The 26,392-nt window shown below is 44.9% G+C and overlaps 1 protein-coding gene across 1 annotated transcript in view; it reads left to right on the top strand.

Annotated features, from left to right (window-relative positions):
* Window positions 1-24,638, top strand: part of LOC104406266 (neuronal PAS domain-containing protein 2-like) — a 25,922-nt gene extending 1,284 nt beyond the window's left edge. The window contains exons 2-20 of the mRNA XM_010015202.1: window positions 168-322; window positions 1,042-1,133; window positions 2,905-2,994; window positions 4,061-4,181; window positions 5,365-5,478; window positions 6,153-6,271; window positions 7,123-7,205; window positions 10,012-10,118; window positions 12,747-12,894; window positions 15,605-15,686; window positions 16,842-16,965; window positions 17,769-17,878; window positions 19,912-20,070; window positions 20,700-20,910; window positions 21,608-21,695; window positions 22,500-22,625; window positions 23,083-23,264; window positions 23,483-23,508; window positions 24,477-24,638. Coding sequence (XP_010013504.1) covers window positions 168-322; window positions 1,042-1,133; window positions 2,905-2,994; window positions 4,061-4,181; window positions 5,365-5,478; window positions 6,153-6,271; window positions 7,123-7,205; window positions 10,012-10,118; window positions 12,747-12,894; window positions 15,605-15,686; window positions 16,842-16,965; window positions 17,769-17,878; window positions 19,912-20,070; window positions 20,700-20,910; window positions 21,608-21,695; window positions 22,500-22,625; window positions 23,083-23,264; window positions 23,483-23,508; window positions 24,477-24,638 — 2,299 coding nt within the window. The remainder of the gene's footprint in view (window positions 1-167; window positions 323-1,041; window positions 1,134-2,904; window positions 2,995-4,060; window positions 4,182-5,364; window positions 5,479-6,152; window positions 6,272-7,122; window positions 7,206-10,011; window positions 10,119-12,746; window positions 12,895-15,604; window positions 15,687-16,841; window positions 16,966-17,768; window positions 17,879-19,911; window positions 20,071-20,699; window positions 20,911-21,607; window positions 21,696-22,499; window positions 22,626-23,082; window positions 23,265-23,482; window positions 23,509-24,476) is intronic.
* The last annotated feature ends 1,754 nt before the right edge of the window (window positions 24,639-26,392 follow it).

Consider the following 26,392-nt stretch of genomic DNA (forward strand, 5'->3'; position numbering starts at 1 on the left):
GCGAGGCATTTAATGCCCAAGCCTAATTTTAAACAAATCAGCAGTCCCAACAGAGTTTAGATTCTTGTTTTTAAAGTGTTTTGCTGGGGCAGGGTCATTTACCTCTCCTTGGGTCGAGCTGTATGTCCTTCATTTTACTTAGCAGCATTTATATTTCTATCACCCAGGGCATCACGCAACAAATCTGAAAAGAAGAGGAGAGACCAGTTCAATGTCCTCATTAAAGAGCTTTGCACGATGCTGCAGGGCCACGGCCACCCTCTCAAGATGGACAAGTCCACAATACTGCAGAGGACCATCGACTTCTTACAGAAACAGAAAGGTACTGGAGGGTGCAGGCCTGCTGTTGAAGGTGCTTGCTCTGCATCTGCCCAGCGGCCAGATTCCTCTCAGATGAAAAGTGCTTTTTCCCAAGCATCTAAGACCTCCAGAGAGGACATGAACTTAAGTGCAGGGCAGAATAAGGCACAGCAGTTGGCCTCAGGAAATGAGCTAGGTTTGAATACAGCGATGATGAGTTAAACATAGATACACTTGAAAAGATGCTTTTTAAACGGACATTGGTCCGTTTCCCTCACTGGCCTCTGCATCCCCTGGCACGCTTTGTACGCTCTCAAACAGAGCACAAGGGAGGAAGAGCAGAGGAGCAGCACACACTACAAAAGCCAGGAAAAAAAGGAGGTTCTGTGCCCTCTTCCCAGGTCTCCTCAGGTAGAAGATGTCTGGGTACAGCCTGTCCTACTGCTTGGGCACTCCTGGACACCCAGTGATGCCCAGCTACTCTGAAATTAGCCCACTGGCCTTAAATTTGAAGGATTTCTTCAGAACACCCAAAATGTCTCCTCTTCCTTTTCTTGATTTCTAATGCATTTGTATCACATTGGCATGGAAAATGACTGTTGCGCACAAGAAGGCTTTGTGTGGAGAATGATCTGAGGATGATTCCTCTGAAAACCTCTTAAAAGAAATCTAGTGTTACTTGATATGAAAAAAATCCAAGTAGCATGAGTCATGTTGCTTTTTTGATGTTTTCTCTTTAAGAAATCACAGCACAGACAGAAGCCTGTGAGATTAGACAAGACTGGAAGCCTTCATTTCTTAGCAACGAGGAGTTCACCCAGTTGATGTTAGAGGTAAGAAGAAATTAAAGCTGCATAGATTAGTGAGAAGTAATCAGGTCAGTGGAGTAGTTCAGAGACATGTAGTTCCTTTTTACCTTTTCAGGTCCTAATGTTAGTGTTACTGATTTCTCTGCTGGCACATATAATGCAAATGTGTCAGACCAATGTTGTGCTAAATGATTTGCAGACACAGAGTTAAAAATTTGATTGCTTCCCCTTAAAATAAACAGCTTTTCATTTAGGAATGAAGACTAGTGTGGCCCAGATTTGGCCTGGTGAGAGAGGAAAAAGAGAATTGCCCTTCTCAGAAGAGCCACAAGAGCTAGCAGTTTTAGCACAAACTTGAAAGGACCTAAAGAAAGCAGAGCAGCTCTCTTCCTCCACATCCCATTAGCCAGGCAGTATTTACTTTGTTGCTAGCTAGGTAGCTAGCTAGCTTTGTTGCTGCTAGCTGTGCCGTGCTGTACTTGTGACGTGAATGCTGTATCTTTTGATTGAATTGCCTTTAAGCACAGCCAGGAGAACAGCTCTGATACTCTCACCTCTAAAATCCTTAGCTGATCTAGAAACACCCCGTGAGCCTACATTTTTTTCCTTAAGGATGTGGCTTTTGGTTTGTGCTGTGTGCTCCTCCAGCAAGGACATCTCCTACCCTGTGTGGGCAGCTGTTGCTCATTGTCCCACCAAAATAAGGGTGTATTCTGGGCTGAGCTGGGAGGTGCTGCAGTGTCTTAGTTACTCCTTTTCATCAGGATGTCATGACTCACCTCCCTGGAAAAGTCTGTTCATTCTTTCTGGGAATTTCTTTCGCCAAACAAGCTAGCTTGATCCAGCTGAATCAAAACAACCCCTCCACCCCCACCCCCCTTAGAAGTAGCAGGGTAGAGAGAGCCCTTTAATAACTGTTGGCTTTTCCAGATACGGCTTCTTTTCAACAAAGACAGAGTATGACTGAGGTGGGGAAGATGGTGAATACTGCATTTTTGCCTCCCTGTAGCTTAGCTGCAGAGCAGCCTAACAGTGTCTTTAGAAGAGCTGGCTTTGTGCATGGTGTTGACGAGAGGTTAAACCTCCCAGATCTTGGCACATGTTAGAGAAGAATAGGGACAGACACTGGGTGTAAGAAGATGATGGGAAGAATAGGGAGAATGCTCAAAGAGGAAGACACGTGCAGTGACTTAAAAGGGACAGAGAACTTTGACTCTGGGAAAGAAACCATTGTGAATAAGAAAGAGAAAACAAAACAAACTTTAAAACTTTTGTGTCACTCCCTAACAAATGAGTGCTTTAAGCAAAATAAAGGAGGCTTTAGGTCTTGTCCAAATTGTCCATAAATTACTAAAAATACAGTATTGTGTGTTTTTTTTGTCTCTGCTTATCCATCCGTCTATCCACCCACAATGCTGGGTTTGTCGTGGTGATATCTAACATCTCCGTATGGTTAACTATTGTGTAATCCAAAACACATAATGAATGGACTGAAGTAACTGGGATTATGTGGGTGTAGAAATTCTGACCACCATTGTCTTGGTTCATGTTAAATGAATAGTCACTAGGTGAAAAGTACAAGTCAATTTAATATTAATGAGCAAATAAGAATATAAGAATGTTGAATTAGCATGTGTAATTTTTACTTTTCCACATTGAACAATCATTTCCATAATTGATTTATGTTAGTTTTAGGCTGTTAGAAGCATCACCAAAGAATAAATTGTATTTTAAGTTGTTCCCTTGCATAATTCTTTTTATTTTGTTTTCTTTTTTGCTTACCTTTTATCATTAGGCACTAGATGGCTTTCTCATTGCTCTTACCACAGATGGGATTATTATTTATGTATCTGATAGTGTTTCATCTCTGCTTGGACACTTACCAGTAAGTTCTGACAACACAATATGTTGAAGAATCATTCCCCTGATTAACGCAGCCCCGTCACTGCACCAGCAAACTCTTAGGGAGTTTCTCAAGTTCCTGTGAACAACAGAGTCACTTTTCAGGGTCTGTGAGTTAGCTAAAAAAGCCCCAAACCTATGCAAAATCACAGGGCTCACAGCTCACCACTTGGCTGCATGTCTGAAGCATGTGTTTATCCCACCAGCTACATGGAAAATCTCATGGTTATGAAATCTGTGCATGCAGAAGATCTCGCAGATAACTTAAAGGTTATTTCAGGACTGATTCTGTGCTCTTCAATGACATTGGGGTTTTCTACTTTGAGCCCATGGTCTTTAGTAACAAGTATGTGGCCTCAGAGTTTTCTAGGAGAACTTGAAGAATCAGTTAGCTGTTGGGTGTAGAAATTTCTTCTGTCCTCTCAAAAACTCTTTTTATTTTTTCTGATGCCAAACAAGAGGCCCAAATGATGCTACTTGAGGGCAAATCTGAGCACACAGTTAACCTGGCTGAATGCTCCAGTATGCAAAGAAACAAAATATGTGATAGTAGAATCCCTATATGTAGATATATGTGATAGTAGAACCCCTTTATTCAGGATGCATGGGTTGGTCAGCACTGAGATGCTTGCAGGTCAAGCTGATTTTGCCAGATGTTAAGCCTAGAAGACATATGGAAGATGTGAGGAGGAGGTCTCCCACTTCTGTATCTTGCTGCTGAAGGGAGATGTTTCACAATTTCATTTTGATACGATATTTGTCATCATGTTGTATTCCCATGGTACCAGGGTTTCTTTTCTAGCTTGCTTTTGGCTGAACTGAAGGCCAGCCTCTGGGATCCCTTCAATCTTTTGCAAATATATAGCAACCCTAGATAAAATAACCTAAGTGTTACAGTCTGCCCTAGATCCACCTGCAGATTGACTGGGCTTCCCTGTCTTAAACATCCGCGCTAGACAGGCAGCATCTGTGCTCTGCTGTGGGATGAAAAGGCATGTGCTTGTGTCAGGCTGTACTGCTGAACATGACAAAGCATTCTTTTGTATCAGTCAGATTTGGTGGACCAAAATATATTAAACTTTCTGCCTGAGCGGGAGCAGAGCGAGGTGTACAAGCTCCTTTCTCCACATGTGCTCATGACAGATCCTGTTGCAGCTGATTTTCTAAACGGTAAGCACTGCTCTTGTCTGTCTGTCAGGGAAATTTGCCAAAGGCAAACAGCTCCTACGGAGCCTGTGCAGGACTCTCCAGCTATTTAGTTCTCCTGCCTACCACTTCTGTTTTGCTGCAGTTAGTATTTCTCGGTTTTAATGCTAATGCTTCTACATGGTCCCAGTACTTGGTCTTTGATGTGAACAGTCTTTATTTCAATGTCTGCTTAGCACCATTGGACGGTGAAGTTGCCCCCATTAGATACTTTTCCCAAGGCAGGATGCTGGACTGAGCCTGTGAAAGGAGTGAGAGGCTTGGAGGAAGGAAAAGGGTAGGAAAAATCCCAAAGGGTTATGGCACAGTCTTTGTTCCTTAGGAAACTTGCATATCTTGGGACACCTGATAAACTCTGTGTAATCTAAGCAACAGCCTTCCTATTTGAACAGCCCATATGGATCTCTACTGCTGGTTGCTGTCCCACCCCCAAAATGTCCCTTTCCCCCAAAAAGCACTCCCAGCACCAGAGTGGGCACCAGCATCTTCCTAACACCCACGATTCACAAGCCTGTGTTGGGATTTCCTTTTCCCCATGGGTTCTCTGTGGCTGGGCAGTGCTAGTATCCCCTCTCTCCTGCCCTGTAAGCACCGTGGGCACTGGGCAGCCCTTCTGCTGGTGCTGTGCCCTGGGGTTCATTTCTCTCTGGCTGAAGACCATGTGCTCTAATCCATGGAGTTCAGACCTCAGTCAGTAAAGTGAATAAGAGCTTGGCATGGTGCCCTCCACTGCTAATGGAAAGGCTTAAGGTGACTTCAGTGCCCTTTGGATCTGGGTCCTACCGAGTAGTGCCAAAGCAGACTATGTAGTATAGCTAACAGCTTTGCATGAAATTGTGTATACATGAGGTCAGGGGAAGGTAACGCTGACTAATATTGCCAGGGCTTCATGCCCAGCTTAGTGGGGTGGCTGCAAAGGCATGGGAGAAAGGGTGAGAATACATTTCTTTAACCAGAACCAGCTGATCATTGCTCCTAGTAGTTATACATTTACTAATGGGTATCAAGAGCATCCCAGCAGGGTGTGCTCAGATACTGCAGCAGCAGGGCTGGTATAAGCACCTAGGTAGATTTGCTATATGGAGTGTGCTAAAGTGCAGACTTCTAGTAACATTGTGTATTTTTCTCTCTCTTTCTCTCTATTCAGCAGAAAAACAAATAGAGTTTTTCTGCCATTTAGCAAGAGGCAGCTTAGATCCAAATGAACCCCTGATGTATGAATATGTGAAATTTGTAGTGGATTTTAAATATTTTACTCATGGTAAGTTCCTGTTCCAGCCTACCGTTGCCTCTCTCTCTCTCCTTTAAATTGTGTGTCCTTTAAACCTGCAGCCTCCTAGAGGCCTTTTTTCAGCTGAAAATGCCCTGTAATCAGCAGAAATGGAATGAGCTGTAGATATGTTGGAGATATTTTTCATAGAAAAGTGGTGGGGAGGCTGTTGGTCAGAAGAGCAAACTCTTTTGCATGCTGTGCATAAAAAAGCAATACCAGACTGATCCTACCTACATTTGACCTACTGCCAATTGTAAAGCAGCCTACTCATTCAAATAACCAGTAAAATGTGCTATTCTGATTCACTTGTGGCAGTCAAATGATGCTTTTTAAACATTAAATAGGTAGCAAAACCTGTAGAATCTTGAATCATGGAAGTGTTGAGCTGGAGAAAGGCTGACAAGGAGACTGTAGCTGCACATTTAGCTACTCAGAACTGTCTTACGAAGCTTCCCTGCAAGCCAGGGGTAGGTGGTTACCACTGTGTAACTTGGAGCCTGAAGGGTCAATGCTTCAAGTAACATCAGTGTGTATCAGTGTGGCGCATCACCTTGTGAGTAGGAGGAGTCTGTTGCTTGGGTTTCATCAGTCATTGTACCTGCCTTAACATGAAAAGAAAGCTCTCCTTCCTCCTCTTAAATAAATTGTCTGGTTGTGTCTAGTGCCTACACCCTCCTGTAATGGCTTTGAGTCAGCTATTGCACGAGCTTTCAGGTCAGCCACAGAGGAGCAGATTTGCCTCGTAGCAACTGTTCGTCTTGTCACACCACAGTTCTTAAAGGTGAGAGCTCTGTGACTGCATTGTCCCTTTCATGTGGGGATGGGCTGGTGCTTGTACCACGAGCTGTGTGCTTGGCTGTTGCAATGGGAGCTGTGTTGCAGCATCCTCTCAAGAGTATGTTCAGCAGCATAGGTTGTGTGTGCAAAGGGTTGGTAAATGAGAGAGGATACCACTGTGTTTGGGAATGGGAGACAACATAAGTGTGTGTTTTGGAATGACAAGACATAAAGCAGGAGCTGCTTTTGAGAAAGGGTAGTCCTGCAATGGTGTGTCTCAGAACTGTCAGCCCAGGAAGCACCAGTATAAGGCAACCATCAAAACCACTTGAAAAGCTGCAGCGTTTAAAGAAATATATCCCACTGCTCGTTTGTGTAAGAAGGCCACTTGCTTCTTGAAACACTGAGCCCCCTATTTCATGAACTCTTTCTGCAGGTCTGTGAGTGTCCTGTGGTGCAGTGCAGTGATGACAGGGATAAAACCATAGGTGCTTCTTGCTCAAAAGGGCATTTGCCGGCTCAGTTTGAGGCCGAACCTGGTGCTGTCATCCATATTCAGATACCAGTATTTACAAAAAGCAGGGAATTTTGCCTACAAAAGATAACGCCCTTGGACTATTTATCCGAGCTCTGAAATTCAGCCCAGGGTAAATTATTCAACCACTTTTCATCAGTTCATGCATTTATAAAACAAGGCTTATACATTCCTAACAGGAAAATAAGTCAAAAGTGCTTTAAAATCACTGTATTTTGCTAGGGTTTGTTTTACCAACAAGATGCTTCCTTGGTCTTGCTAGAGGGCTCCTTTTGTCATGTCACAGAATTAAATGTTTAAATGTGACGACTGTTTTGCAGGAGCTCTGCAATGTTGAAGAGCCATGTGAAGAATTTACATCGAGGCATAGTTTGGAATGGAAGTTTTTATTCTTGGACCACAGGTAAGAGATTTAGTCACTGAAGAATAAGCAAACTGTCGTGTAAAAATAGAAAACTTTGCCTGAGATTCCAAGTAGTATATCTCTAACTAAAAATGCAGCTGAATAAGTAACAATATTTTGAACTTACTTATTAGGCATCCTTAAATGCTTTGCTCTTCTCCATATTTTAGAAAGGTAATGAACCATATAAAATGGTGGGAAAATGTCTAACTTCTCCAAGATATTAAGTCATTGAAACTGAGCAATGTGGGTCCTGTTCCTGTATTGGTTTGGCTCCTCTGTTTTCCAGCTACAGCTTCCAGGAATCCTTCTAAATCTTTTGCTTTGTCAATAAGTTTTGATTTTCATTGTGATAAATGACCAAGGAGGTTATAAAGATATAAGAAAATTCAGTGGATTAGAAGATTTAATTGCAGATTTGGTTTTGACAAATTAAACTGATGCGTATGCTGAGGCAGTTTGTGACAGCTCCAGATGTGAGCACTGAGCCCAGACCCAAGCATGAGCAGGCAATAATGTGGGTTGTCTCATTTAAACAGCGATTCAAACCTCTCTCAGTACAGTCTGCAGGATGCTGTGAAATGTTGTTGGGTGCTTTGCTGTTTCTTGCTTACTTGTGTCAGCTCATACTGCCTGACACTGAAGTGTGCCATGAGGAGGGGCAGAGGGTACCCAGCATGAGTTGGAATCAGGACCTTTGCTATCCTGATGACAATGTAAATTAAAGATAGATAATGCAGAAAGCACTCCACAGATCTGGATAAACATTTGAGAACTAGGAAAAATCTGCATTCTGGGTCTACATTTATGTGGAGAGGAGGAAAGCCTCACAACTTCAGTAATGATCTATTTTTCTTCTGCATTGTGGTCCTCTCTTAAAGGTTCTCTGAAGACTGTGCATTTCCATTTGCAGAGTGAGTTGCAGGTCTCAAGGCTGGAACTTTAAGCTAACAACACACTCCTAAATTGTTCTATAAGCAAGGCAGCTCTTTGTCAAATGACAGATGAGGAGCATTTTGTGGTTGCTTTCTCATTTAAAGAATTCTGGCAAAAGACAGGAAAGCATAATACTTTCCTGATCAGCTTAAATGTTTATCTGATGTGCATCTGAAAGACATTACTGTCCTGAATATAAACATGTCATTAAAGATAGGAGAGACTCTGGCCCATTCTACTGGAGACAGCAAGGAAGGACTCTTTAATAAACACACGTATTATCATCATTAACAGAAGTCTGGGTCACATGAGGAAAAGCAACACAATACTCTGATAAGTTAGTTGAATAAGTAAAGCTGTATTGTGGCAGAGACCACTGTGTTCTAAACACACTGTATTTCAAGAGATTTGCCCTCAGAGACCACAAAGGTCTGGCTCTTCCAGGACCTCATGTACTGGGACTATGGAGCTCCTGCTCAGACCTTGATCCTCCTGGGGCTGCTGTTGAGCAGATTCCTGGCTGTCCTTCCTTTTCTGCTATTTCCCATTTGATGCCAGACTGCCTGCAGTTGTGGGGAAGATGGAGATCATAGACCTGTCTGGGCTCCCTTTAGTTGAATAATCTATTCCCACTGTGTCTCTCAAGAGTACAAATGTGGAGCTGGGTTGCTCAGCCAAGACAGGAGAACTTCCCACATTAATATCCAGAAGACTCAGGACTGATCCATCCAAATCCAAGTGTACTTACAGTTAAATAATTTTTTGCTTATATTCTTAGCCACTTTATGGCATCCACCTTCCTTAAGAGGGTCACTTGATGCACCAAGAGAAAGGCAGAGGAGAGGCACGTTTGATAGGCAGTGACACCTTCAACCCTGGTTTTGAATTGTTAACCATTTTGCTAACACACCTCCACCTGGCAGGGGAGCCTCATGCTATCAGCACATCCAGCAGCCAAAACAAATAGGTGGAACCAAACAAGCCCTACCTGATCAAGTGTGGTGCTTGAACTGGTGCAAGCAGGAGCGTACTTGAGAACTAAGGAACTGCTGATGATAGGGAGTAGTGGCAAAAATAGTGGTTTTCTGCTCACATTTCAGTGTTGTTTCATAATTGTATGCTCTAGCAGGCTCCGATAAAGGCTGTGCACAAGCTCAGTGTTGTTAGGACACCTGCTTAAAAATCAAAAAAAAATCTCATCTTTTGCCTAGAAAATGAAAAATCTAGAACTGACAGCAGAATAGTGAGGTAAGTCATTGCAAGTATCTGAGTACTTCATTGATTCCTTCTCTACCTGCCATAGAAATAACAGTCCTCAAAATCAGGCCCTTGCCTATTCTTATCTTTACTGCCAGCACAGAAACATTTTTGCTGGTTATAATTTCCCAAGCTTTTCCATGGGAACAATTACTTTTTCTTTTACCCAAGCTGGTCCTTCATTGCAGCTTGCTTTCTTCTACAGTTACTACCCAGATGACATTTACATCCAACCTACTGAATAATTTTACTCGAGCTCCAAGTTACTATGCACATGAACAGCCATAGCGTTTCTCAAGCAGTGTGTCCCACAAGCATGCTTAATGAATTGAGTCACTTGCATACGTACGTGCCTTTCTTTACACCCACGTAATGAATAGGCTGTGAAACAGTAAACACACACCTTTTCATTTTGTCAATTTTTACCTCCCCCTTGCTGTCTTTTTTTCGCTTGTATATGAAAATACATCATTGTGTATATGAAAATCCACTCCTGATTTCCCTGCCAAGGGAATATATGAGGTGGGTTTGGTTGCTAGCGTTGCAGCATATCTGCCAGGATGTCAAAGCGTCAGGTTTTGTGTTCACTCCCTGCCCTTTGCTTCCCTTCTAGGGCTCCACCTATTATAGGATATTTACCCTTTGAGGTTCTGGGAACATCAGGGTATGATTACTACCACGCAGATGACCTGGAGCTTCTTGCTAGGTGCCATGAACACTGTAAGTTCCTCTCCCTCTGCAGTGTGCCTGTCTTCAATCTCATTTGTCATTTATACAAAACCCTTTCTTGTTGTCACAAAGGCATCTTTATCTGGGGTGCGAGGAAATTCACTCTTCCTCTCACAGACTGTTTCAGCTGACAAGTCTGAATCCCTGCAGAATTCACTCAGAGCAGGAACTGTTTGTGCAGGTTTTGCAGATTGACAGATACCCTGTTTGAGCACAGGTTGTCTGAGAGTGAAATGAGATTAATAGATGACAAGTCAGGACTTTCCACACTCTGCCCCCAGTTTGTGAGGGCAGCCCCAAACCCTGGCAGTTTTGTTGGTTGTCACAGCTCATGTGTTCTGTTCTCCTGGGTCTAGAGTCAGCCAGGAGGCTTGGCTTACCAAAATGCCTTCTGAAAACAGCATTTGGACTGCCTGCCTGTGCAATTAGATGTTGTGAACCTCACTTACTATTGGTAAAATGCTTCTGGAGATTCATAGTATTTTTTAAATACAAAAGTGCTGAATACAGATTCCCTGTGGGTGAGCTGTTGGTTGACCTGAAAGTAAAGCAGAAAAGTCCACTTCAGGCTGCTGTGTGAACACCAGAGAATGACCATAAATTCATCTTTGTGCAAGGTGAAGTACCATGACTTGCAAGAGCTCAGGAGGAGCCAGGCCAGAAGGAGCACTGAGCCTGGGTACTGCAGCAGTGCAGCCTGCTGCTGAAGAACCGTGTCCTGCTGAGCTGCTGGAGTTAATGTGAAGGGCAAAAGGTGGTAGCTGACAGGTTCTACTAGTAACCACTGTGCTGTTTCTACCAGATGAACTTGTGAGGTACTTTATCCCTGAGACTGTATTTTTACATTTTATTACACTCACTTCAGACTCGGATATCAAGCCAGAATTAGGTCTGTCCTCCAGGTGGTTTGCATTGCCAAGCACTGAAATGAAAGTAACTACACGCTTTGTAAAATGCACTTAGGTAATGAGATATTTTGCTAAGAAATACTACTTACAGGTATCCTGTTGGGCAAGCTTTCTATGTGTTTGTGTCTCTGCTATCTCTGAAAGGATTTTTGTCAAAAGGAAACAAGGACACCCCAGAGAGTAGAGAAAGTGGGATGCTGTAACTGCTTCAAGATGCAGAGCAGTGTGATGCAGGGACAGTGAGAAACTCTGCAGCCCCCCAAGCATGCTGGAGCTAGAGAAACTGCTTCATCTCTGAGTTGCAAACCACCCCCATCTCTACCACTTACACGTAAGATGCTAAAGGACCTAGTAGAGAATGGAGAAAATGACTACTTCTTTAAATATTGAGTTTGCACACTCCACTTCCCTGCCAGTTTTCCTGCCCTGTTGAGGGAAAGCGCTGGTACAGAATGGGTGGTGGGGAAGCGGACTGTGTGGCTGAGAGCATGAAGGAAGCTGTGAAAGGGGCCAGACACAGGTTGTATCACATGCAGCAAGTGGGTAGATGGGAATATTAAAGGAAAAATGTAATTGCTCTCAAGTACAGTACTTCTTAGTGCTGTTAGCTTTAAAGACTGCCCAGACAGGAGTGAGCTACTTAACCACATGATGTCCTTTTGGTAGTATGTGCCTGCACTTTCACGTAGACACTAACTATATTGAGAATGGGGTCAGATCGTTCAGCAGAGACTCTTTTTAGCGATTTATATTCTACATCTCTGCTAGCCATGGATCTCTTCTTACATACTAAAAGACTATTTGCACAATACACCTGAAGGAAAGGATCCTTTAATCTTACTGTGCAGGGAACAAAATAAGGTGCTGGCAAAGTGACTTAGAGAAGTTGCTTCAGGAAATCTCTGCCTGGACTGGGAGCTGAGTGACCCCAGGACAGTGTGTTAGCCTGAAGATCTTCACTAAGTGCTTCATCTAAAGCCCATCACTGTTAATAGGATCGCTAAAGGACTTAGTCCTGATATTTAACAAAGTAGAGGTGTGCAGGTGAGTAAAAATACTTGGTTAGTGTGATTTGGTAAGTTCGTGTTTGTGTTCATCAGGTTGGCTCTGGGCAGGCATCTTGCCTACTGTGAAGTGAAATGGGTTTGCTTAAACTGCATTTTATTTTGCATTAATTATGAGTATTTTAGGTGAGCACATTATATTTTGCACTCTGAGCAATCTGGAAACAATTAATGTGGTTATTTAATGTATTTCTCATTATTTTCCAGTTGTATTATACCACTTGAAATTTTTCTGGGCATACTCTGATAATATGTACCAAGTCTGGTATCGTTAGGTCATCTCTTGGAAGAAAACTTTCAGTTAAACTGCTAAAACTCCACTATCTTAGTGTTTTATGCCATTATTAGGATCCTGGCTTCAAGCCCGCAGTCTTTAAAATGAATTCTTATAGCTAGTTATAGAGTTATGCAAATTACTAGTTATTAGAACAATCTCAAAATAGCGAAATGCACTTTTCAAAATCAGTAGCAGAAAAGAACCCAAATAAAACCTCAGTACATGGTTGTGTATCATCTGCTGTGTTAATAAAGCCATTTCAGTGCAGTAGCAGACTGCAGGAAGGGTATGGGACTGAGTGGGTTTCTAATCACCTTTGCACCATGAAATTTCTGTTTGCTGTGAATTGCTTTCTTTTTTGTTTTAACAGTGATGCAGTTTGGAAAAGGAAAGTCCTGTTACTATCGGTTCCTGACCAAAGGCCAGCAGTGGATATGGCTGCAGACACACTACTACATCACCTACCACCAGTGGAATTCTAAACCCGAGTTCATCGTTTGCACCCACCTAGTAGTGAGGTAGGAGCAAAGCACCAAACACTTCACAATGTATGTCCCCTGTGCTCATGCATTATTTTTTCTAGTTCTTGTGTTAGCCAAATATTTGCTGTTTGTGTTAGCCAAATATTTGCTAATATTGTCACACTAAGATGGTATGTAAATCTATTAAGCCGTTATGACAGGGAACGTGTTTTCATTACTCGTTTTTTCTTTTTTGGCAACCAGGCCAAAAGCCTGGGAAGCTTTGGCCAAGTCTGTCAGTGTGTTATATTCCCCTTTTATCTTTAGCCATGACATGGCCATAGGAAGAATTAAAGCTGTGAAGAATCAGGAGGCTTTACGGGCATGAATGGGACCATACATCTCCTGCAAAACCTTTTGATCAGAGCTTTAAATATTTATGATTGAAATGCTCTACTGTCTTGCTAGCCTTATTCCTCACCTGACACTCAGCCCTGCATCCCCCCCTAGTGGGAAGCTGCTTATGTTCGGCTGCAAACCCGAGCTGGAAGGCGATGTGTGTGGGAGATGGCTCTGTGATACATGCCTTCTGGAGGGGAATCTGCTTGGTTACTACTGTAGTCTCAAAAAAGATTGTGTTAAGAGTGGGAATATATTTACTGAAGGGCTGGAAAAAATAGTGACATACTGGTTTGTTCTGTTAACTCGAGTAAACATTGCTCACTGCATCTTTCTTTACTGTCAGGAATCACTTTGTGAATATTTTTCTAGTCCCCCTTTTTCTTGTCAATCGTCTGGAAGAACAAAAACTAGGAAACTGGGATTCTTCACTATATTGCAAACACAGACTGAGAACACCTTACACCACTAAACAGGTGTTAAGTGATGAGAGCTGATGTGCTGATATAAACGTGTCAAGTGCTATCATAATAGAAACATAGAGTCATAGAATAGTTTGGGTTGGAAAAGGCCTTAAGGATCATCCAGTTCCAACCCCCTGGCCATGGGCAGGAACACCTTCCACTAGACCTGATTGCTCAAAGCCTCGTCCAACCTGGCCTTGAACACTGCCAGGGATGGGGGGCCACCCTGTGCCAGCACCTCACCGCCCTCACAGGAAAGAATTTCTTCCTAATATCTAATCTGAATCTCCCCTCTGTCAGTTTAGGGCCGTCACCCATTGTCCTATCCCTACATGCAAATCATAAGCAAATGTTAGACAGAAAGATGAGGACTGGAGCACCTCCCGTATGAAGACAGGCTGAGAAAGTTGGGGCTGTTCAGCCTGGAAAAGAGAAGGCTGCGTGGAGACCTCACAGCAGCCTTCCAGCATCTGAAGGGGGCCTACAAGGATGCTGGGGAGGGACTCTTCATTAGGGTCTCTAGTGGTAGGACAAGGGGTAATGGGTTTAAACTTAAACAAGGGAAGTTTAGGTTAGATATAAGGAAGAAGTTCTTCACAGTGAGGGTGGTGAGGCACTGGAATAGGTTGCCCAAGGAAGTTGTGAATGCTCCAACCCTGGAGGTGTTCAAGGCCAGGCTGGACAGAGCCTTGGGCGACAGAGTTTAGTGTGTGGTGTCCCTGCTCATGGCAGGGGGCTTGGAACTAGATGATCTTAAGGTCCTTTCCAACCCTAACTATTCTATGATTCTAAGATTGCTTCTGAGTTGTAGCTTCAGGGAATTGGTCTTCACTGTAAGGTTTGAATTTATTGTGCATGAACTTGTTTCTTCTTTCTACTTCCAGTGCCTTTTAAACCTAGTGATACAGTCCTAAATTGATTTTGAATTCACTTCTGTGTCATATAGTTAAGATTCAGAATATATTACTGGAACACACAAATTAAAACATGCTTTTGGGGGAATTCATTGCCTACAATGATATAAGTGAGTTTAGCAACTTCTCTTGCCTCCCATGAAGGTTATGGCTCATTAATATTTCAGCATCCTAAATTCTGGCACATTTCCATGCTCATGATCCACATGCATTTAGAGAGTCTTTAAAACATCCTCTCCAATTTATCCCAATGGTGAATCATGTGGCATCGTTTACTTTAAATATTTTATTATTTAAGAGAAAAAATAGTGAAGAAACCAAATACACATTTTTAGATACACATTCCTGGGCATTCTTGCACCATGCATTGCACCTGGGAAGCCGTCAGTTTGTATTCAGAGTTTCCGTGGGACCGTGGGATGTTAACATACTCATTTTCTAATGGCATTAGAAAATAAATGTGTATTTGCTATGGCAGTTTACCTGCACAGAAGCTGTAGGATTATTTTTCTGCCTGATGATGAAAAATGGGAATCTCCTTTATTAAGAAAATTGTACTGAACACAAGGCACCCATTCTGTCTTCAATAACCACTTTGCTTTTAGATTAGTTTTCCTTGAAGGCATCTGGGGCCAAAATTTGCAGAAGAGTGTCTACTTGTGTGCTTGGAATGATTAGTGCAATTAACCATATAGGTTCTGCAGTCCTGGGCACAGTGGGACTGGGACACTGCGCTGTCGGTTTTCATTGGTGGTTATTTGGCATGTGTTAGTTACTCACAGACTTCAAGGCTGTATGATGATGTTCCTCTTATCACCTTGTATGTGAGAGAGAGGGGGTGTGTGTGTGTGCACTGTGAAAACTCCATAGTGATCTGTGTGGTAGGATACTTACCATAAAATAGATGATATCCAGACTGAAAAAAAAAAGGATTTTAATTTCTATTTACTTTTTTTTTTTTTTTTTTTTTTTTTTTAACTGCCCTAGGAGTTATGCAGAAGTTCGAGCTGAAAGAAGGCGAGATCTTGGCCTTGAGGAGTCATCAATTGAACTGGCATCCTCTTCTCTAAAGGTACCATGTCCCTTCACAGCTGAATGAGTAGGTGTTTAAAACAAACTGAGTAATCACTTATCAATCTTAGAAAATACCTGTTCTTTCTTCTCCTTCTTCCAAGTCTTCAGTTGGGTTATGGCCAAGGCAGACCCTGAGAAGGTTTCTACTGCATGTCTCTAAACTGACTATCTTGATTCAGGCATATAATTGCAAATTCAACTGTTCTGCTATTCCTGATCTTTCTGAGGCTGTTACACACACAAGAGGTTAAATTACCTCAGTTCAGAAGCAGAAAAGCAAACCTGGAGGCTGTATCACTTGTACCTGTCACGGTTCACAAGGTGCAGAGGATCTGGGTGCAGGGCAGCACCACAGGCCACCTACTTTGTTAATGCCAGCTCACCACTGATACTCAGGTGAAGACTGGAAGTGAAGGGAAAACACTTATTCTAGATTTCAGCTCTGTTTACACCACTGGGCAGGATCACATCAATTGTGACCAGATTGGTCATGGGTAGGATTGTGACCAGAGCAATTAACTTTCGTGGCTTGAATCAGACTGGCATCCCAACACACCTGCCCAGTTCACAAGGTCATTTTAATTACTTTTACATTCGTCCTCTCAAGTGGATTGATGTGCAATTATCATTCCCTTAGACTCATTGCTCTTCTGACATTATTTTATAGAAGCTTTATGGGATGAATAGGGGAAGCTGTCCCAGAGACCTTTTGCACTTGAGCAAGGACCATCTTGCAAACAGCTGCTTCTCTGTCACCACAGCACACTTCCGTGTCTTTTTCCCCTTTCCATGTGATGGCCAAGATATTTTTCTGCAGACCTGAAGCTGCATCTTTTGATGTAAGGCAGCCTCTCCCGCACAGTGATTGCTCCCACTGCTTCTGGAGGGTAGTGGGAGGCTGCCCAATGTGCCACGGGCAAGAAATCAGACATCTCTGAAGAAATTTGGCAGAAGGAAGCCAACTATAAAAGCATAAGGATACCTGAGAGGCAGACCGAATACTGCATGGGGGGTTGGTGAGTTGGTGGTGTGGTGCTGCAGTGCTGGCCCTCTACACACCCAGCCTGTTATTTCCTACGCAAACAAGCGGTCAGCGAGGTGGAGGTCCTCTCCAGCACTGATGATCTCACCAATTGTGCTTTGCTCCCTGCAGAGCCACAGCAGCTACCTGGACGTAGGACAGTGTGGCAGCAGCCAGGATGCCAGCCGGGAGGGAGTGTCACTGTCGTCCCACAGCTCCCGGCGCTCCTCACACACCGCCCTCTCCGACTCCACGTGTAGGTGCCAGCGCAGCTGGGGGCAGGTCACCTCCAAAACACAGGGTTTGACTTTGGGAGTGATCCAGTCAAGGCAGGAGTGGGATGCTCAGTGTGTCTGGGACCAACATAGCTTGTTACGCTGTGCTGTAAAAATCTACGGTACGGCAGCAAGGTGACCACAGAGCCCATGCAGGGTCATGGGTAGAAGCTGACACAGGGCTTTTCTAAAAAGCACAGAAACATAAATGAATTGGGTTGGAGGGGACTTTAAAGCTCATCCAGTTCCAACCCCCTGCCATGGGTAGGGGAACCTTCCACTAGAGCAGGTTGCTCCAAGCCCCTGTGTCCAACCTGGCCTTGAACACTGCCAGGGATAGGGCAGCCACAGCTTCTCTGGGCACCCTGTGCCAGCACCTCAGCACTCTCACAGGGAAGAATTTTTTCCTAATATCTAATCTAAATCTACCATCTTCATCTTAAAGCCATCCCCCCTTGTCCTGTAACTACATGCCCTTGTAAAAAGTCCCTCTCCAGATTTCCTGTAGGCCCCCTTAGATACTGGAAGGCTGCCACAGCACCTTGCCAGGGGAAGAGTGGGAAAGCTCGTCTCAAGGCACCCATGGAGGGAAGGCTGAAATGTGGTGTTAGCATCAGAAGAAAACATGTTGAGTCAGGCAGGGAGCCAGAGGGGCCACAGGGGGGCTGTTTGGGGGGCCAGTTTGGAAGCTTTGTCTCCACTCATCTGTGTCCTTGGAGTTCAGGCTCAGCCAGGGTACCAAGGCACAGGTCTGCAGTATCATAGTAAACTCTCTCTTTTCCAGCCACATCATCCATGCGACACACAGACACCAGCACTCCCACCCGCCTGTCAGTGCCGGGGGGGCAGGCGGAGAAGGCAGCCCTGCGACTGGCATCAGCTGGAAGCGCTCAGGTCAGTGGTCGGGGCAAGAAGTAGCCGTTACCATGCCATAAAGAAATGAGCTTGACAAACCTTACACTTGCCCTCAGAGAGGCTGGATTCCCACCTCTGAGTGTGCTGGGCCTGAGCACAGGGCTGCGGGGAATGCTGCTGGCCAGCAGAGCCAGTGGAGGGCTGCTAGAACCTCCTCTGCTGCCTCTTTTCAGAATTCGGTTTGTTCCACCAGGCCATGTTTCTCACACCATGAGTCCACTTTTCTTGGGGTTTGTACATGTGAAATGGCATTTATCCAAACATGGATGCTGACACCAAGGGTTTGCAGTTAGCAGGGGGCATGGAGGAGCATAAATTCTCCCTTCAGACTCATCCTCGGATCTCCACGTGGAGTTGTCCAATTCCCTGTACCCATCACCAGTATGAGCTGGTATTCCACCAGCTCTGCATCAGAGGTGCTGTGGACCTACAATAAGGCAAAGTTTTCATTTCTAGGCCATAGCAACTCCTCAAGCCCCTGGTGAACAGCTCCCTCAGTCTCCGGTGGCTCAGCTGGCAGCCCCCTCTCAGCATGCTGTGATGGTATGTGGTTTATTTCTGTTAAACACTGGTGTGATCAGTCAGTGGGACAGACTTGGTGGCTCCAGTTTGTGGTTCTTACCTCCTCGCTGGCTGGTCCCAGCATGGGGACAAGGTTTCAGTGCCCTTTTTGTTGCTGTTGCTGAGATTTATCTGAAACCAAATTATTACAACTGGAGACAGAGCAGGTAGAACCAAGGAGACAGCTTAGAAGGTTTACACTTGTCAAAACCATTGGGGGCTTCTGAAGGCTCATCTCTGAATTGCTGGCTACTAACTACAGGCTGATATGATAATGAAGAGTTTTATTGCCCTGGTAGAGAAAGGGGATGTCATAGAAGGTTTGAGTTAGGCCAGAAAAAGGAATATGTGGGAGTCATAAACCATAACTATGAGGCCCATCCTCACAGAGCCTTGAGATCAATGTAGTGAACGTTCAGACTATAATAACACAGGTTGAAGATGGCCAGCTGTCCTGGGTTCAGCTACAGCAGTCATTTTTCTCCTTCTTAGTAGCTGGTGCAGTGCTGTGTTTTTGACTTTCAGCCTGGGAACAACGCTGATAACACCGATGGTTTTAGTTGTTGCTCAGTAATGTTTACTCTGACCAAGGACTTTCTCAGTCTCATGCTTTGCCAGAGAGGAGGGGAAGCCAGGAGGAAGCAGAGGCAGGACACCTGACCCAAACTGGCCAAAGGGGGATTCCATACCACAGCACGTCATGCCCAGTATATAAACTGGGAGGAGTAACCCGGAAGGCCCAGATCGCTGCTCGGGTCGGGCTGGGTATCGGTCGGCGGGTGGTGAGCGGTTGTGTCCTTTTCCCTTGTTATTCCTCTTATCATTATTATTGGTAGCAGTAGTGGTTTGTATTATACCTTAGTTACTGGAGAGCTGTTATCTCAACCCGTGGGAGTTACATTCCTCTGTTTCTCCTCCCTATCCCTTTGGGAGCAGGGGGAGGAAGGAGGTGGGGAAAAGTGAGCGAGCAGCTGAGTGGTTCCCAGTTGCCGGCTGGGCTCGAACCACGACACCAGCATAGGTGTGAAAGATGAATCCCAGGGTGGGATTACAACCAAATTTGGGCTTGGCATTTGGCAAGTATAATTAGCAGCACAACTGAAAGTCAGCCTGGAGGGGTTTGCATGCAGTGTCTACCACAAAACATAAATGGTCCAAAATCAGCAGGGAGTCACACTAAAGGGACATGGAAGTCCCATGTATGGACACTACATCTGTGCAGGAATTTAAGAGGCCAAGGTCTGGAGTGAGGCAATGAGTATAAGCCAGTTGTGCTGCTGCTCTGGAAGTACAGTGACACTTTGGTTAAATATGCAGTTGCCATTTTTTGTCAGTATCGTATTTTCTATGTCAAAAGCTGAAAATCAGTTGTTTTTCTGAAGCCCACATCACTATGAACGTGAGTAGCAGGACTGGTTCCACCTTGTGATCTTGTTCTCTGTTCTCCACAGCCAGTGTACCATTTCCCAACCCAGCTGGGGATGATGCATCAGCTGAAAGAGCAGCTGGAGGAGAGGACTCGCATACTGCAAGCTGACATCAAGACGCAGCAAGAAGAGCTCCATGTCATCAAGGAGCAGCTCCAGCTAGTGCAGGACTCCAACCTGGAGGTACCCACTGCTCCCAGGGTTCCCAAACCCACAGACCATTTGCTTTCCCTTTGAGCAGACCAGTAACAAGATTGTCAGTGGAAAACACATTTAGAAATGAGATCTGGATAAATTCGTAGTTTGGTCTTAGGTGTGGGAGTAATATCTCCAGAGAGACGAGTGGTGTCACTTTCTGCTTAAGTACTGAGTCAGTAATTTTCATGATTTAGAAAAAAATAATCCCAAACTAATCCAAATTTCCTCCTGCACAAAGAGCTTGGTGGTTCGGTGGCTGGTTAATGCTGCTGGACCAAAAAAAAAAATGCAACAGGCATAATGAGGCTGGAATGGTCATGGCTCTGAATAAGTATTTAGGCACAAGCTAACATTTGGTTTTCTGTTATTCATGGTTCACTTTGCCCCTGGATTTAGAGATGTTGGTGTCCCTCCTCATGGCAAGGGAGTTGGAACTAGGTGATCTTAAGTTCCTTTCCAAGCCTAACCGTTCCATTATTCTAAGATGCTATATTGCTGCTGCAGTGCTACATATGCTGATAGAGACAGTCTGGGAGCTGGAGCCGTTATCTCCCAGGCAGCACAACCACCATATAAGCTGCGACAACGCCCTTGTGTGTCTCTCTTATTTGAAGATGCTGATGCAGCAGCCAATCCCCACAGTCTTTAACAACGTGCAGCACCCAAGCCCCAGGAGGCCGCCGCTGCCACCGCCAGGGACGCCCAGGCAGACCACAGCCAAGAAGTCACAGCAGCAAGGCCTTACAGGGATGAAGCACTACTGCAGCACCCTCCTGCCCTCACCGCGCCAATTCCTCAGGGACCCCTGCGGCACGGCTGCCCAGGTCACTGCCTGCTTCGTTGTCTCCATAATACCCCCTTCCTGGCTCTTAGATACTTGTCTACTGTGTCCCCTGCTCTCCATGGTCCTGCACATCTCCTCTGTGCTGGTTTTACTCTGTAGCTGCCACTACAAAATTTGTCATTCAGCTGTAAAAATAAACCCCAAGCAGCCTAAAAGCATTAAGCCTTGGGGACCACTGGAGCCATCCTGGTGACTGGAGAGGAACTGAGTGGGAGATTTGGGCCTCTGATTCGCATCTCTTTGTGACTGCAGCGTGATTCATAGCCAGTGAGCATAGTGACTTCGTAACGTGGAGAAGTAGCTATAATTTTAAACGATAAATTAATCTTCTGCCCGAGAAGTCTTGGAAGGCAGGTTCGAAAACCAAGTTTGTCAACACTAGATGGTCACACACATAGATGGTCACATCTCTTTGGGAAAGAATTGAGGTGTCCAAAAGCAAAAAAAGACCAAAACTACTGCTTTAAAGGGAAGATGAGACTCTTTGCTTGGGGACTTTCTTGGAAGCAGTTATTTTAGTTATTAGAGAACTGTAAAAACTCACATGGGTATCTATATCTTCATTTCAGGTACAGCAGCAGCACATAATGAGAGGAAACCAAACCCAGCAAACGTGTCTGCTGGGGCAGACGAGCATTTCAGTGCCCTTCTATAACAACCCCGTGGTGTTATCACAAACACATCCCATTACAGTGGCTGCACAGGTGCCAGCTGAAGGCAGCGAAAGGCAACTGCAGTCTGACTACGGCCAGGACAGGAGCCTCAGGTGTGAACACAGCCCTCTGGGACCATCCTGATGGTGATGACAGAAAGTGGCAGTACCTGGGCAGCGGGGAGGGCAGGCACATCTGGGTTTGGGGGTGATGGACTCTGGGTGCCATAGCAGGGTGTTCCCTCCTGCAGACATCAGGGTTAGTGGTGAGCCCAGTGTGCATGGAAGCAGGGTGCTGTGCACACCATGCTGTACCCACAGGGGCCTGAAATACTTTTTTCTCCGTATTTCCATAAATTGTCCATGCAGCTCAGTAACCTTTGGACACCTTCTGCTGTCAGAGGAAGTGAAAAGGGAAAAATAGTAGGGGCAGCTTTTCCCAAACCTGTGTCTGCTTGCTCTGAAGTGTCTTTTCTCCAGCCAGGACAAGTGCTGGACACTTGTGCAAAGTGACACAAGCGCTGGACAAGTGCAAAGCCGTTTTTCTTTTATACAATGCTGGAAACATTCTATAAAACATATACAAGTGCCGAAACTATTCAGCCAGTTTTCAGGGAGGTATCTGGAGACACTGCCTCCAGGATCCAGCTGTTTCAAAATACTGTGTAAGGAAACAAGATAAACTGTGGAGGTTTAACCATCTATAAAGCATACTTTCTTTCATACATGAAAGATTTAGCAAGTTTCAGCTCAGCTCTGTGAGTGCATTAGACAAGGTGATGATAAGCATCCTATTTCATTAGCCTTTTTATTTCAAGGTGATGGTTTACGTATTTTCAGGGAGGATTTTCAGGGATTTGTTTCGAGACAGACAGCCCGGTGTTTGGACCTGACCATCCTGTTTTCCTTCCACCACAGGATGCTGTTGGACCAGTCTATCCAAGCCGTGATGCCTGCTGCCAATGGCCGTGGCCCATCCCGATGCCCCGCTGCCAATGGCAGTGGCCAGTCCATGCAGAGCAGTGCCAGCAGACAGCAAGGAAAGTAAGTCGTTGGTGTCCCTTGTTTTCACTCAGGGCACCTTACAGCACTGAAAATTATTTTGAAAAACTTGTACATTCTTATGGAAATGCAAAGTCTTGGTCTTAAAAGAAACAAAAGCTCATCTAGTTAGGAGAAAGGTAATGAGAATGTTTTTTAATTACAAAGAACTTTATGATAACTAAATGTTTTTTAAAAAGGGATGGGATGTTAAACATTTTCTAGCTTTTGCAAAGCCTAAACTGCCTAATCAAGTTATGGAGATGTACAGCCTTAAAAAATCCTGATGTTCTGCAGTTCCAGTCCATGCTTGCTGGGGAGGGGGAAATCTGGGGCCTGCCATCACTGTTTGACAAACCCTGCTCTAGTTGGGTTTCTGCAGCAGCTGGGCTCCCCACGTCCTGTTCCAGTGGTGTGTCCAGGTTTGGGTTCTCATGTCTTATTTTCCTCCTCATGGCAGATTTGTTGCAGAGCAGCAGATCTTGCATCCCCCAGTACAGATGCAACCGGTTACCTGTAGCACTGTCCGACCTCCAGCCCCGTCACCTGTTTTCTCCCCATCCCTGATGATCCCACGCACCAGCTTCACATCCCACCAGGCAAACACACCGGTTCATCTCCACCAGTGGCCACAGCAGCAGGAGTCTCTACCTTCAGGTAATGGAGCTCGAACATGTTTCTGAGGGTGCACAGGAATGGCTTTTGGGGTTGGGTTGGGGTTTTATTTTGAAGGAGTGGGGCTTACCTGGCTAATCAAACCTGGTCAGTGCACTTGCACATCCTTCATTCCCATTGCATCTGTGCGTACCCAAGTACTTAGCCTTTCCAGGCTGGCTCTGCACCTATTAAAGGCCACAATTTCCAACAAACTCGTTTATCGCTTAGTGTACAGAAGAAATACCCATTTTTACAAACACAGTGTGAATCTTGCTGTAGACGTGAAATGTGATGAAGGATAAGCTCTTTTGAAAACATGCCTCCTGATGTTATGTCTCAGCATAGCAGGGTTTTTATCAGCTGCCATCACTGCTTTCTTTTAATAAATGGTCGTTTCACAACACAAATCTCTGGAGAAGGTGATTTTGATTTTTCAAAGGACAGCTTCATCAGTGCATGCCAAACTAATGATGCTGCCAAGAAGAGGGTTTGTTGAGTGTGTTGCAATACACTCTCCGACACTTGCCTGGTTGGTAGAGTAAGTTATGGTCCTTCAGGCAAAGATGATAAAAAACAAAGCAGGAGCTGAGAGTAGCCATACAGCAGGACTGGATTTAGAGTAAGAAATGAATTGCCAGCAAATGTGGGCATGAGCCATCCCAGCTTTGGGTACATGTGCTCACTGAAGTCCTGGACAGCAGAATGATGATGCTGGGGAAGATAAACAGCTCCAGGGCAACAGAAAAACAGGCTTTGGTGCCACAATGCCTTTAACTGGGAGTGAACCAGCAAGTCCAGATCTTTGGGGTACCAGCCATGGGACCATGGGCAAGGTCGCTGTACAACCTCTAACCTGGTTGCCTGAAGATCCTTCCCATGGAAGTTGCATGTCCTGCAGATTTTACCTCGTGTCCAAGTAGCTTTTGAAGTTCTCCATTCCTGGTGGGCTCCCCATGGGGCTGGTAGGGTAGATTTGTCCTGCTTCCACTCCATACTTTCCAGGCATTGTTAGTCATGCTGATGGCACCAGCATCCCAAACTGCTTGTTCACAACTCATACCCTTGGTGGGTAGAGGTTACCTTTAGGACTTGGTCCTCACATCCTGGTTATGAGCCTTAGCATCAGCCCTGCAGCAAGAGAGAGAGTGGATGGGTGAAAGGGCAGGTCTGACCCGTCCCATTTGTGTCTCCCGGCAGATGCAAGGTCCCGATCTGGTGCCTGGGGGCCCAGCACAGCGCATTCTCCAGCCACCACACGTGCTGCAGCAGAACCCCCTGAGCTACTTTCTGCACCCACAGCAGCAGAGCCGTCACACACAGGGCCAAGCCTCTGACCTGCCCGAGATGCAGCTGCCCTGAGCGCCAGGTCAGACACAGGGAGCACCTTGGCTGCAGCCACTGCACCCCAGAACGCACAGAAGGAGCACAACACTGTTGGAGCAACAGGTTGGGTGAGGCCGGGCCCTGTGTTAGGTGGTGGTTGGAGGGATGGTCCCCACCAGGGATGGATGGCTCCAGGGCACCTGATCTGTTGGGATTCCTACATGATACTGCTCTGGCAGCCGTATGTGCCCTTGCCCAGCACTGCAGAATGACTGGAAGGCAATGGCTTTCTGGCTGCAGAGGTTATTTATTGGATCGCCATGAAGATTGCTTTGCAATGAAGAAAACCCTTTTCCATTCAGGACTTCAGTGCTGAAAGTCACTGTGAATTTAAGCCCAGCATTTGGAGCACATACACAGACTGCACTGGTTTGCAGGATGCTGTGGGATTACCATGTATATAACTCGTTTTGCTGTAGTAGGTCCATTGTGGATTTTTCCCCCCTTTTTTCTATACCTCAGTCCTGCAATTTTTTGTTTTCCATGACATTGGATAATGCTGCTAATTTAACGTAACACCACTTTTGCCTGAATTTCTTACTGTTGTTATACCAGCTCACACCACAGCTAGTAAGATACTTGTCATGTTTTATTTTGGTTAATAAGTGCAGATAAATTTATATGTTTTTTACTCCCTATAGCCAAGTATTTTTCAGGTTACAAAGAATCCTTACTTGTTCTTTTATTGGTTGTTTTGTTTCTAGTGGTGTAGTTGTATATGTTTCTATACATGAAAACAAACAAGCAAGCATAGAACAGCCTGTGACAGCAAACTTTGTGGGTTTGCTAGATCATATTTCCATTTGGCCAACCTAAAACGTGATCACAAAGACACAAGAGATGTTACAAGTCCGTAGGGTCAGCAATAAATTGTATTTTTGTAAATTGTCACTTTTAAACTATAAGTTTATATTTGTGAATTCAAAAAAAAAACAAAAACCAGTTTATTCCTCAGTGGGTGTATAGTTAAGTGTCCCTACTCTTTGTGTCTTTCCAAAGGAAAAACGAAAATGTCCGTTTTTGAGGTGTTAGTAGCCGAATACTGACTTTGGGCACTGTTAGCCCAAACGTAGGAGATTACTATAAGCTTTGCAAGAAAATAGCTAGTTAGGACCAGGTCCATCTAACAGCTAAGCTCTGTCTGGCAGTCAGAGCAAGGTTTGGGGCCGGGTTAGTTTGTAACTTCTGTTGAATCCAAGCAAAGTGTGCTTTTTTTTTTTTCTTGTTTGTTTGTTTTGTTTTGTTTTGTTTCTTTGTTTTGTGGTTGGTTGGTTGGTTGGGGTTTTGGCATTTATTTGCTTTTTAACTTGTGCAAGCTGCTTTCTTGGCTCTTGACACCACCGCAGCAGCTGGTCACTGGTACTTATTGATAGAGCAGCCTTTGGCACAAGCAGCAGTGGGGAAGTGGGAAAGTTAGCATGAAAAAACCTGGACATAGCTAACAGTACGTGTATCTATAGCTAGAGATCTCTAATGCTGTAGCTATAGCTCTATCTATAACTATCTTTTTGGCTTTAGGGCCAGGTGTGAGTGCTTGGGCTCAGTGGCAGGGAGACAGAAAAACCTGAGTGTTTCAAACAGGTTGCAGCAGCCCGAGCTTCTCAGCAAGCTCAGGAGCTGGAACAGTGACAGCCTCAGCCCTTGGCTCTTAAAGTCCTGGGGAGAACCAGGGGTCCTTCCTGCCCCAGCATCATGTGGGGGGTCGCAGCAAGGGCCAGCATGCAGCCTTT

This window comes from Nestor notabilis, unplaced genomic scaffold (genome assembly GCF_000696875.1).
Source record: "Nestor notabilis isolate BGI_N333 unplaced genomic scaffold, ASM69687v1 scaffold5500, whole genome shotgun sequence".
Taxonomy (NCBI): domain Eukaryota; kingdom Metazoa; phylum Chordata; class Aves; order Psittaciformes; family Psittacidae; genus Nestor; species Nestor notabilis.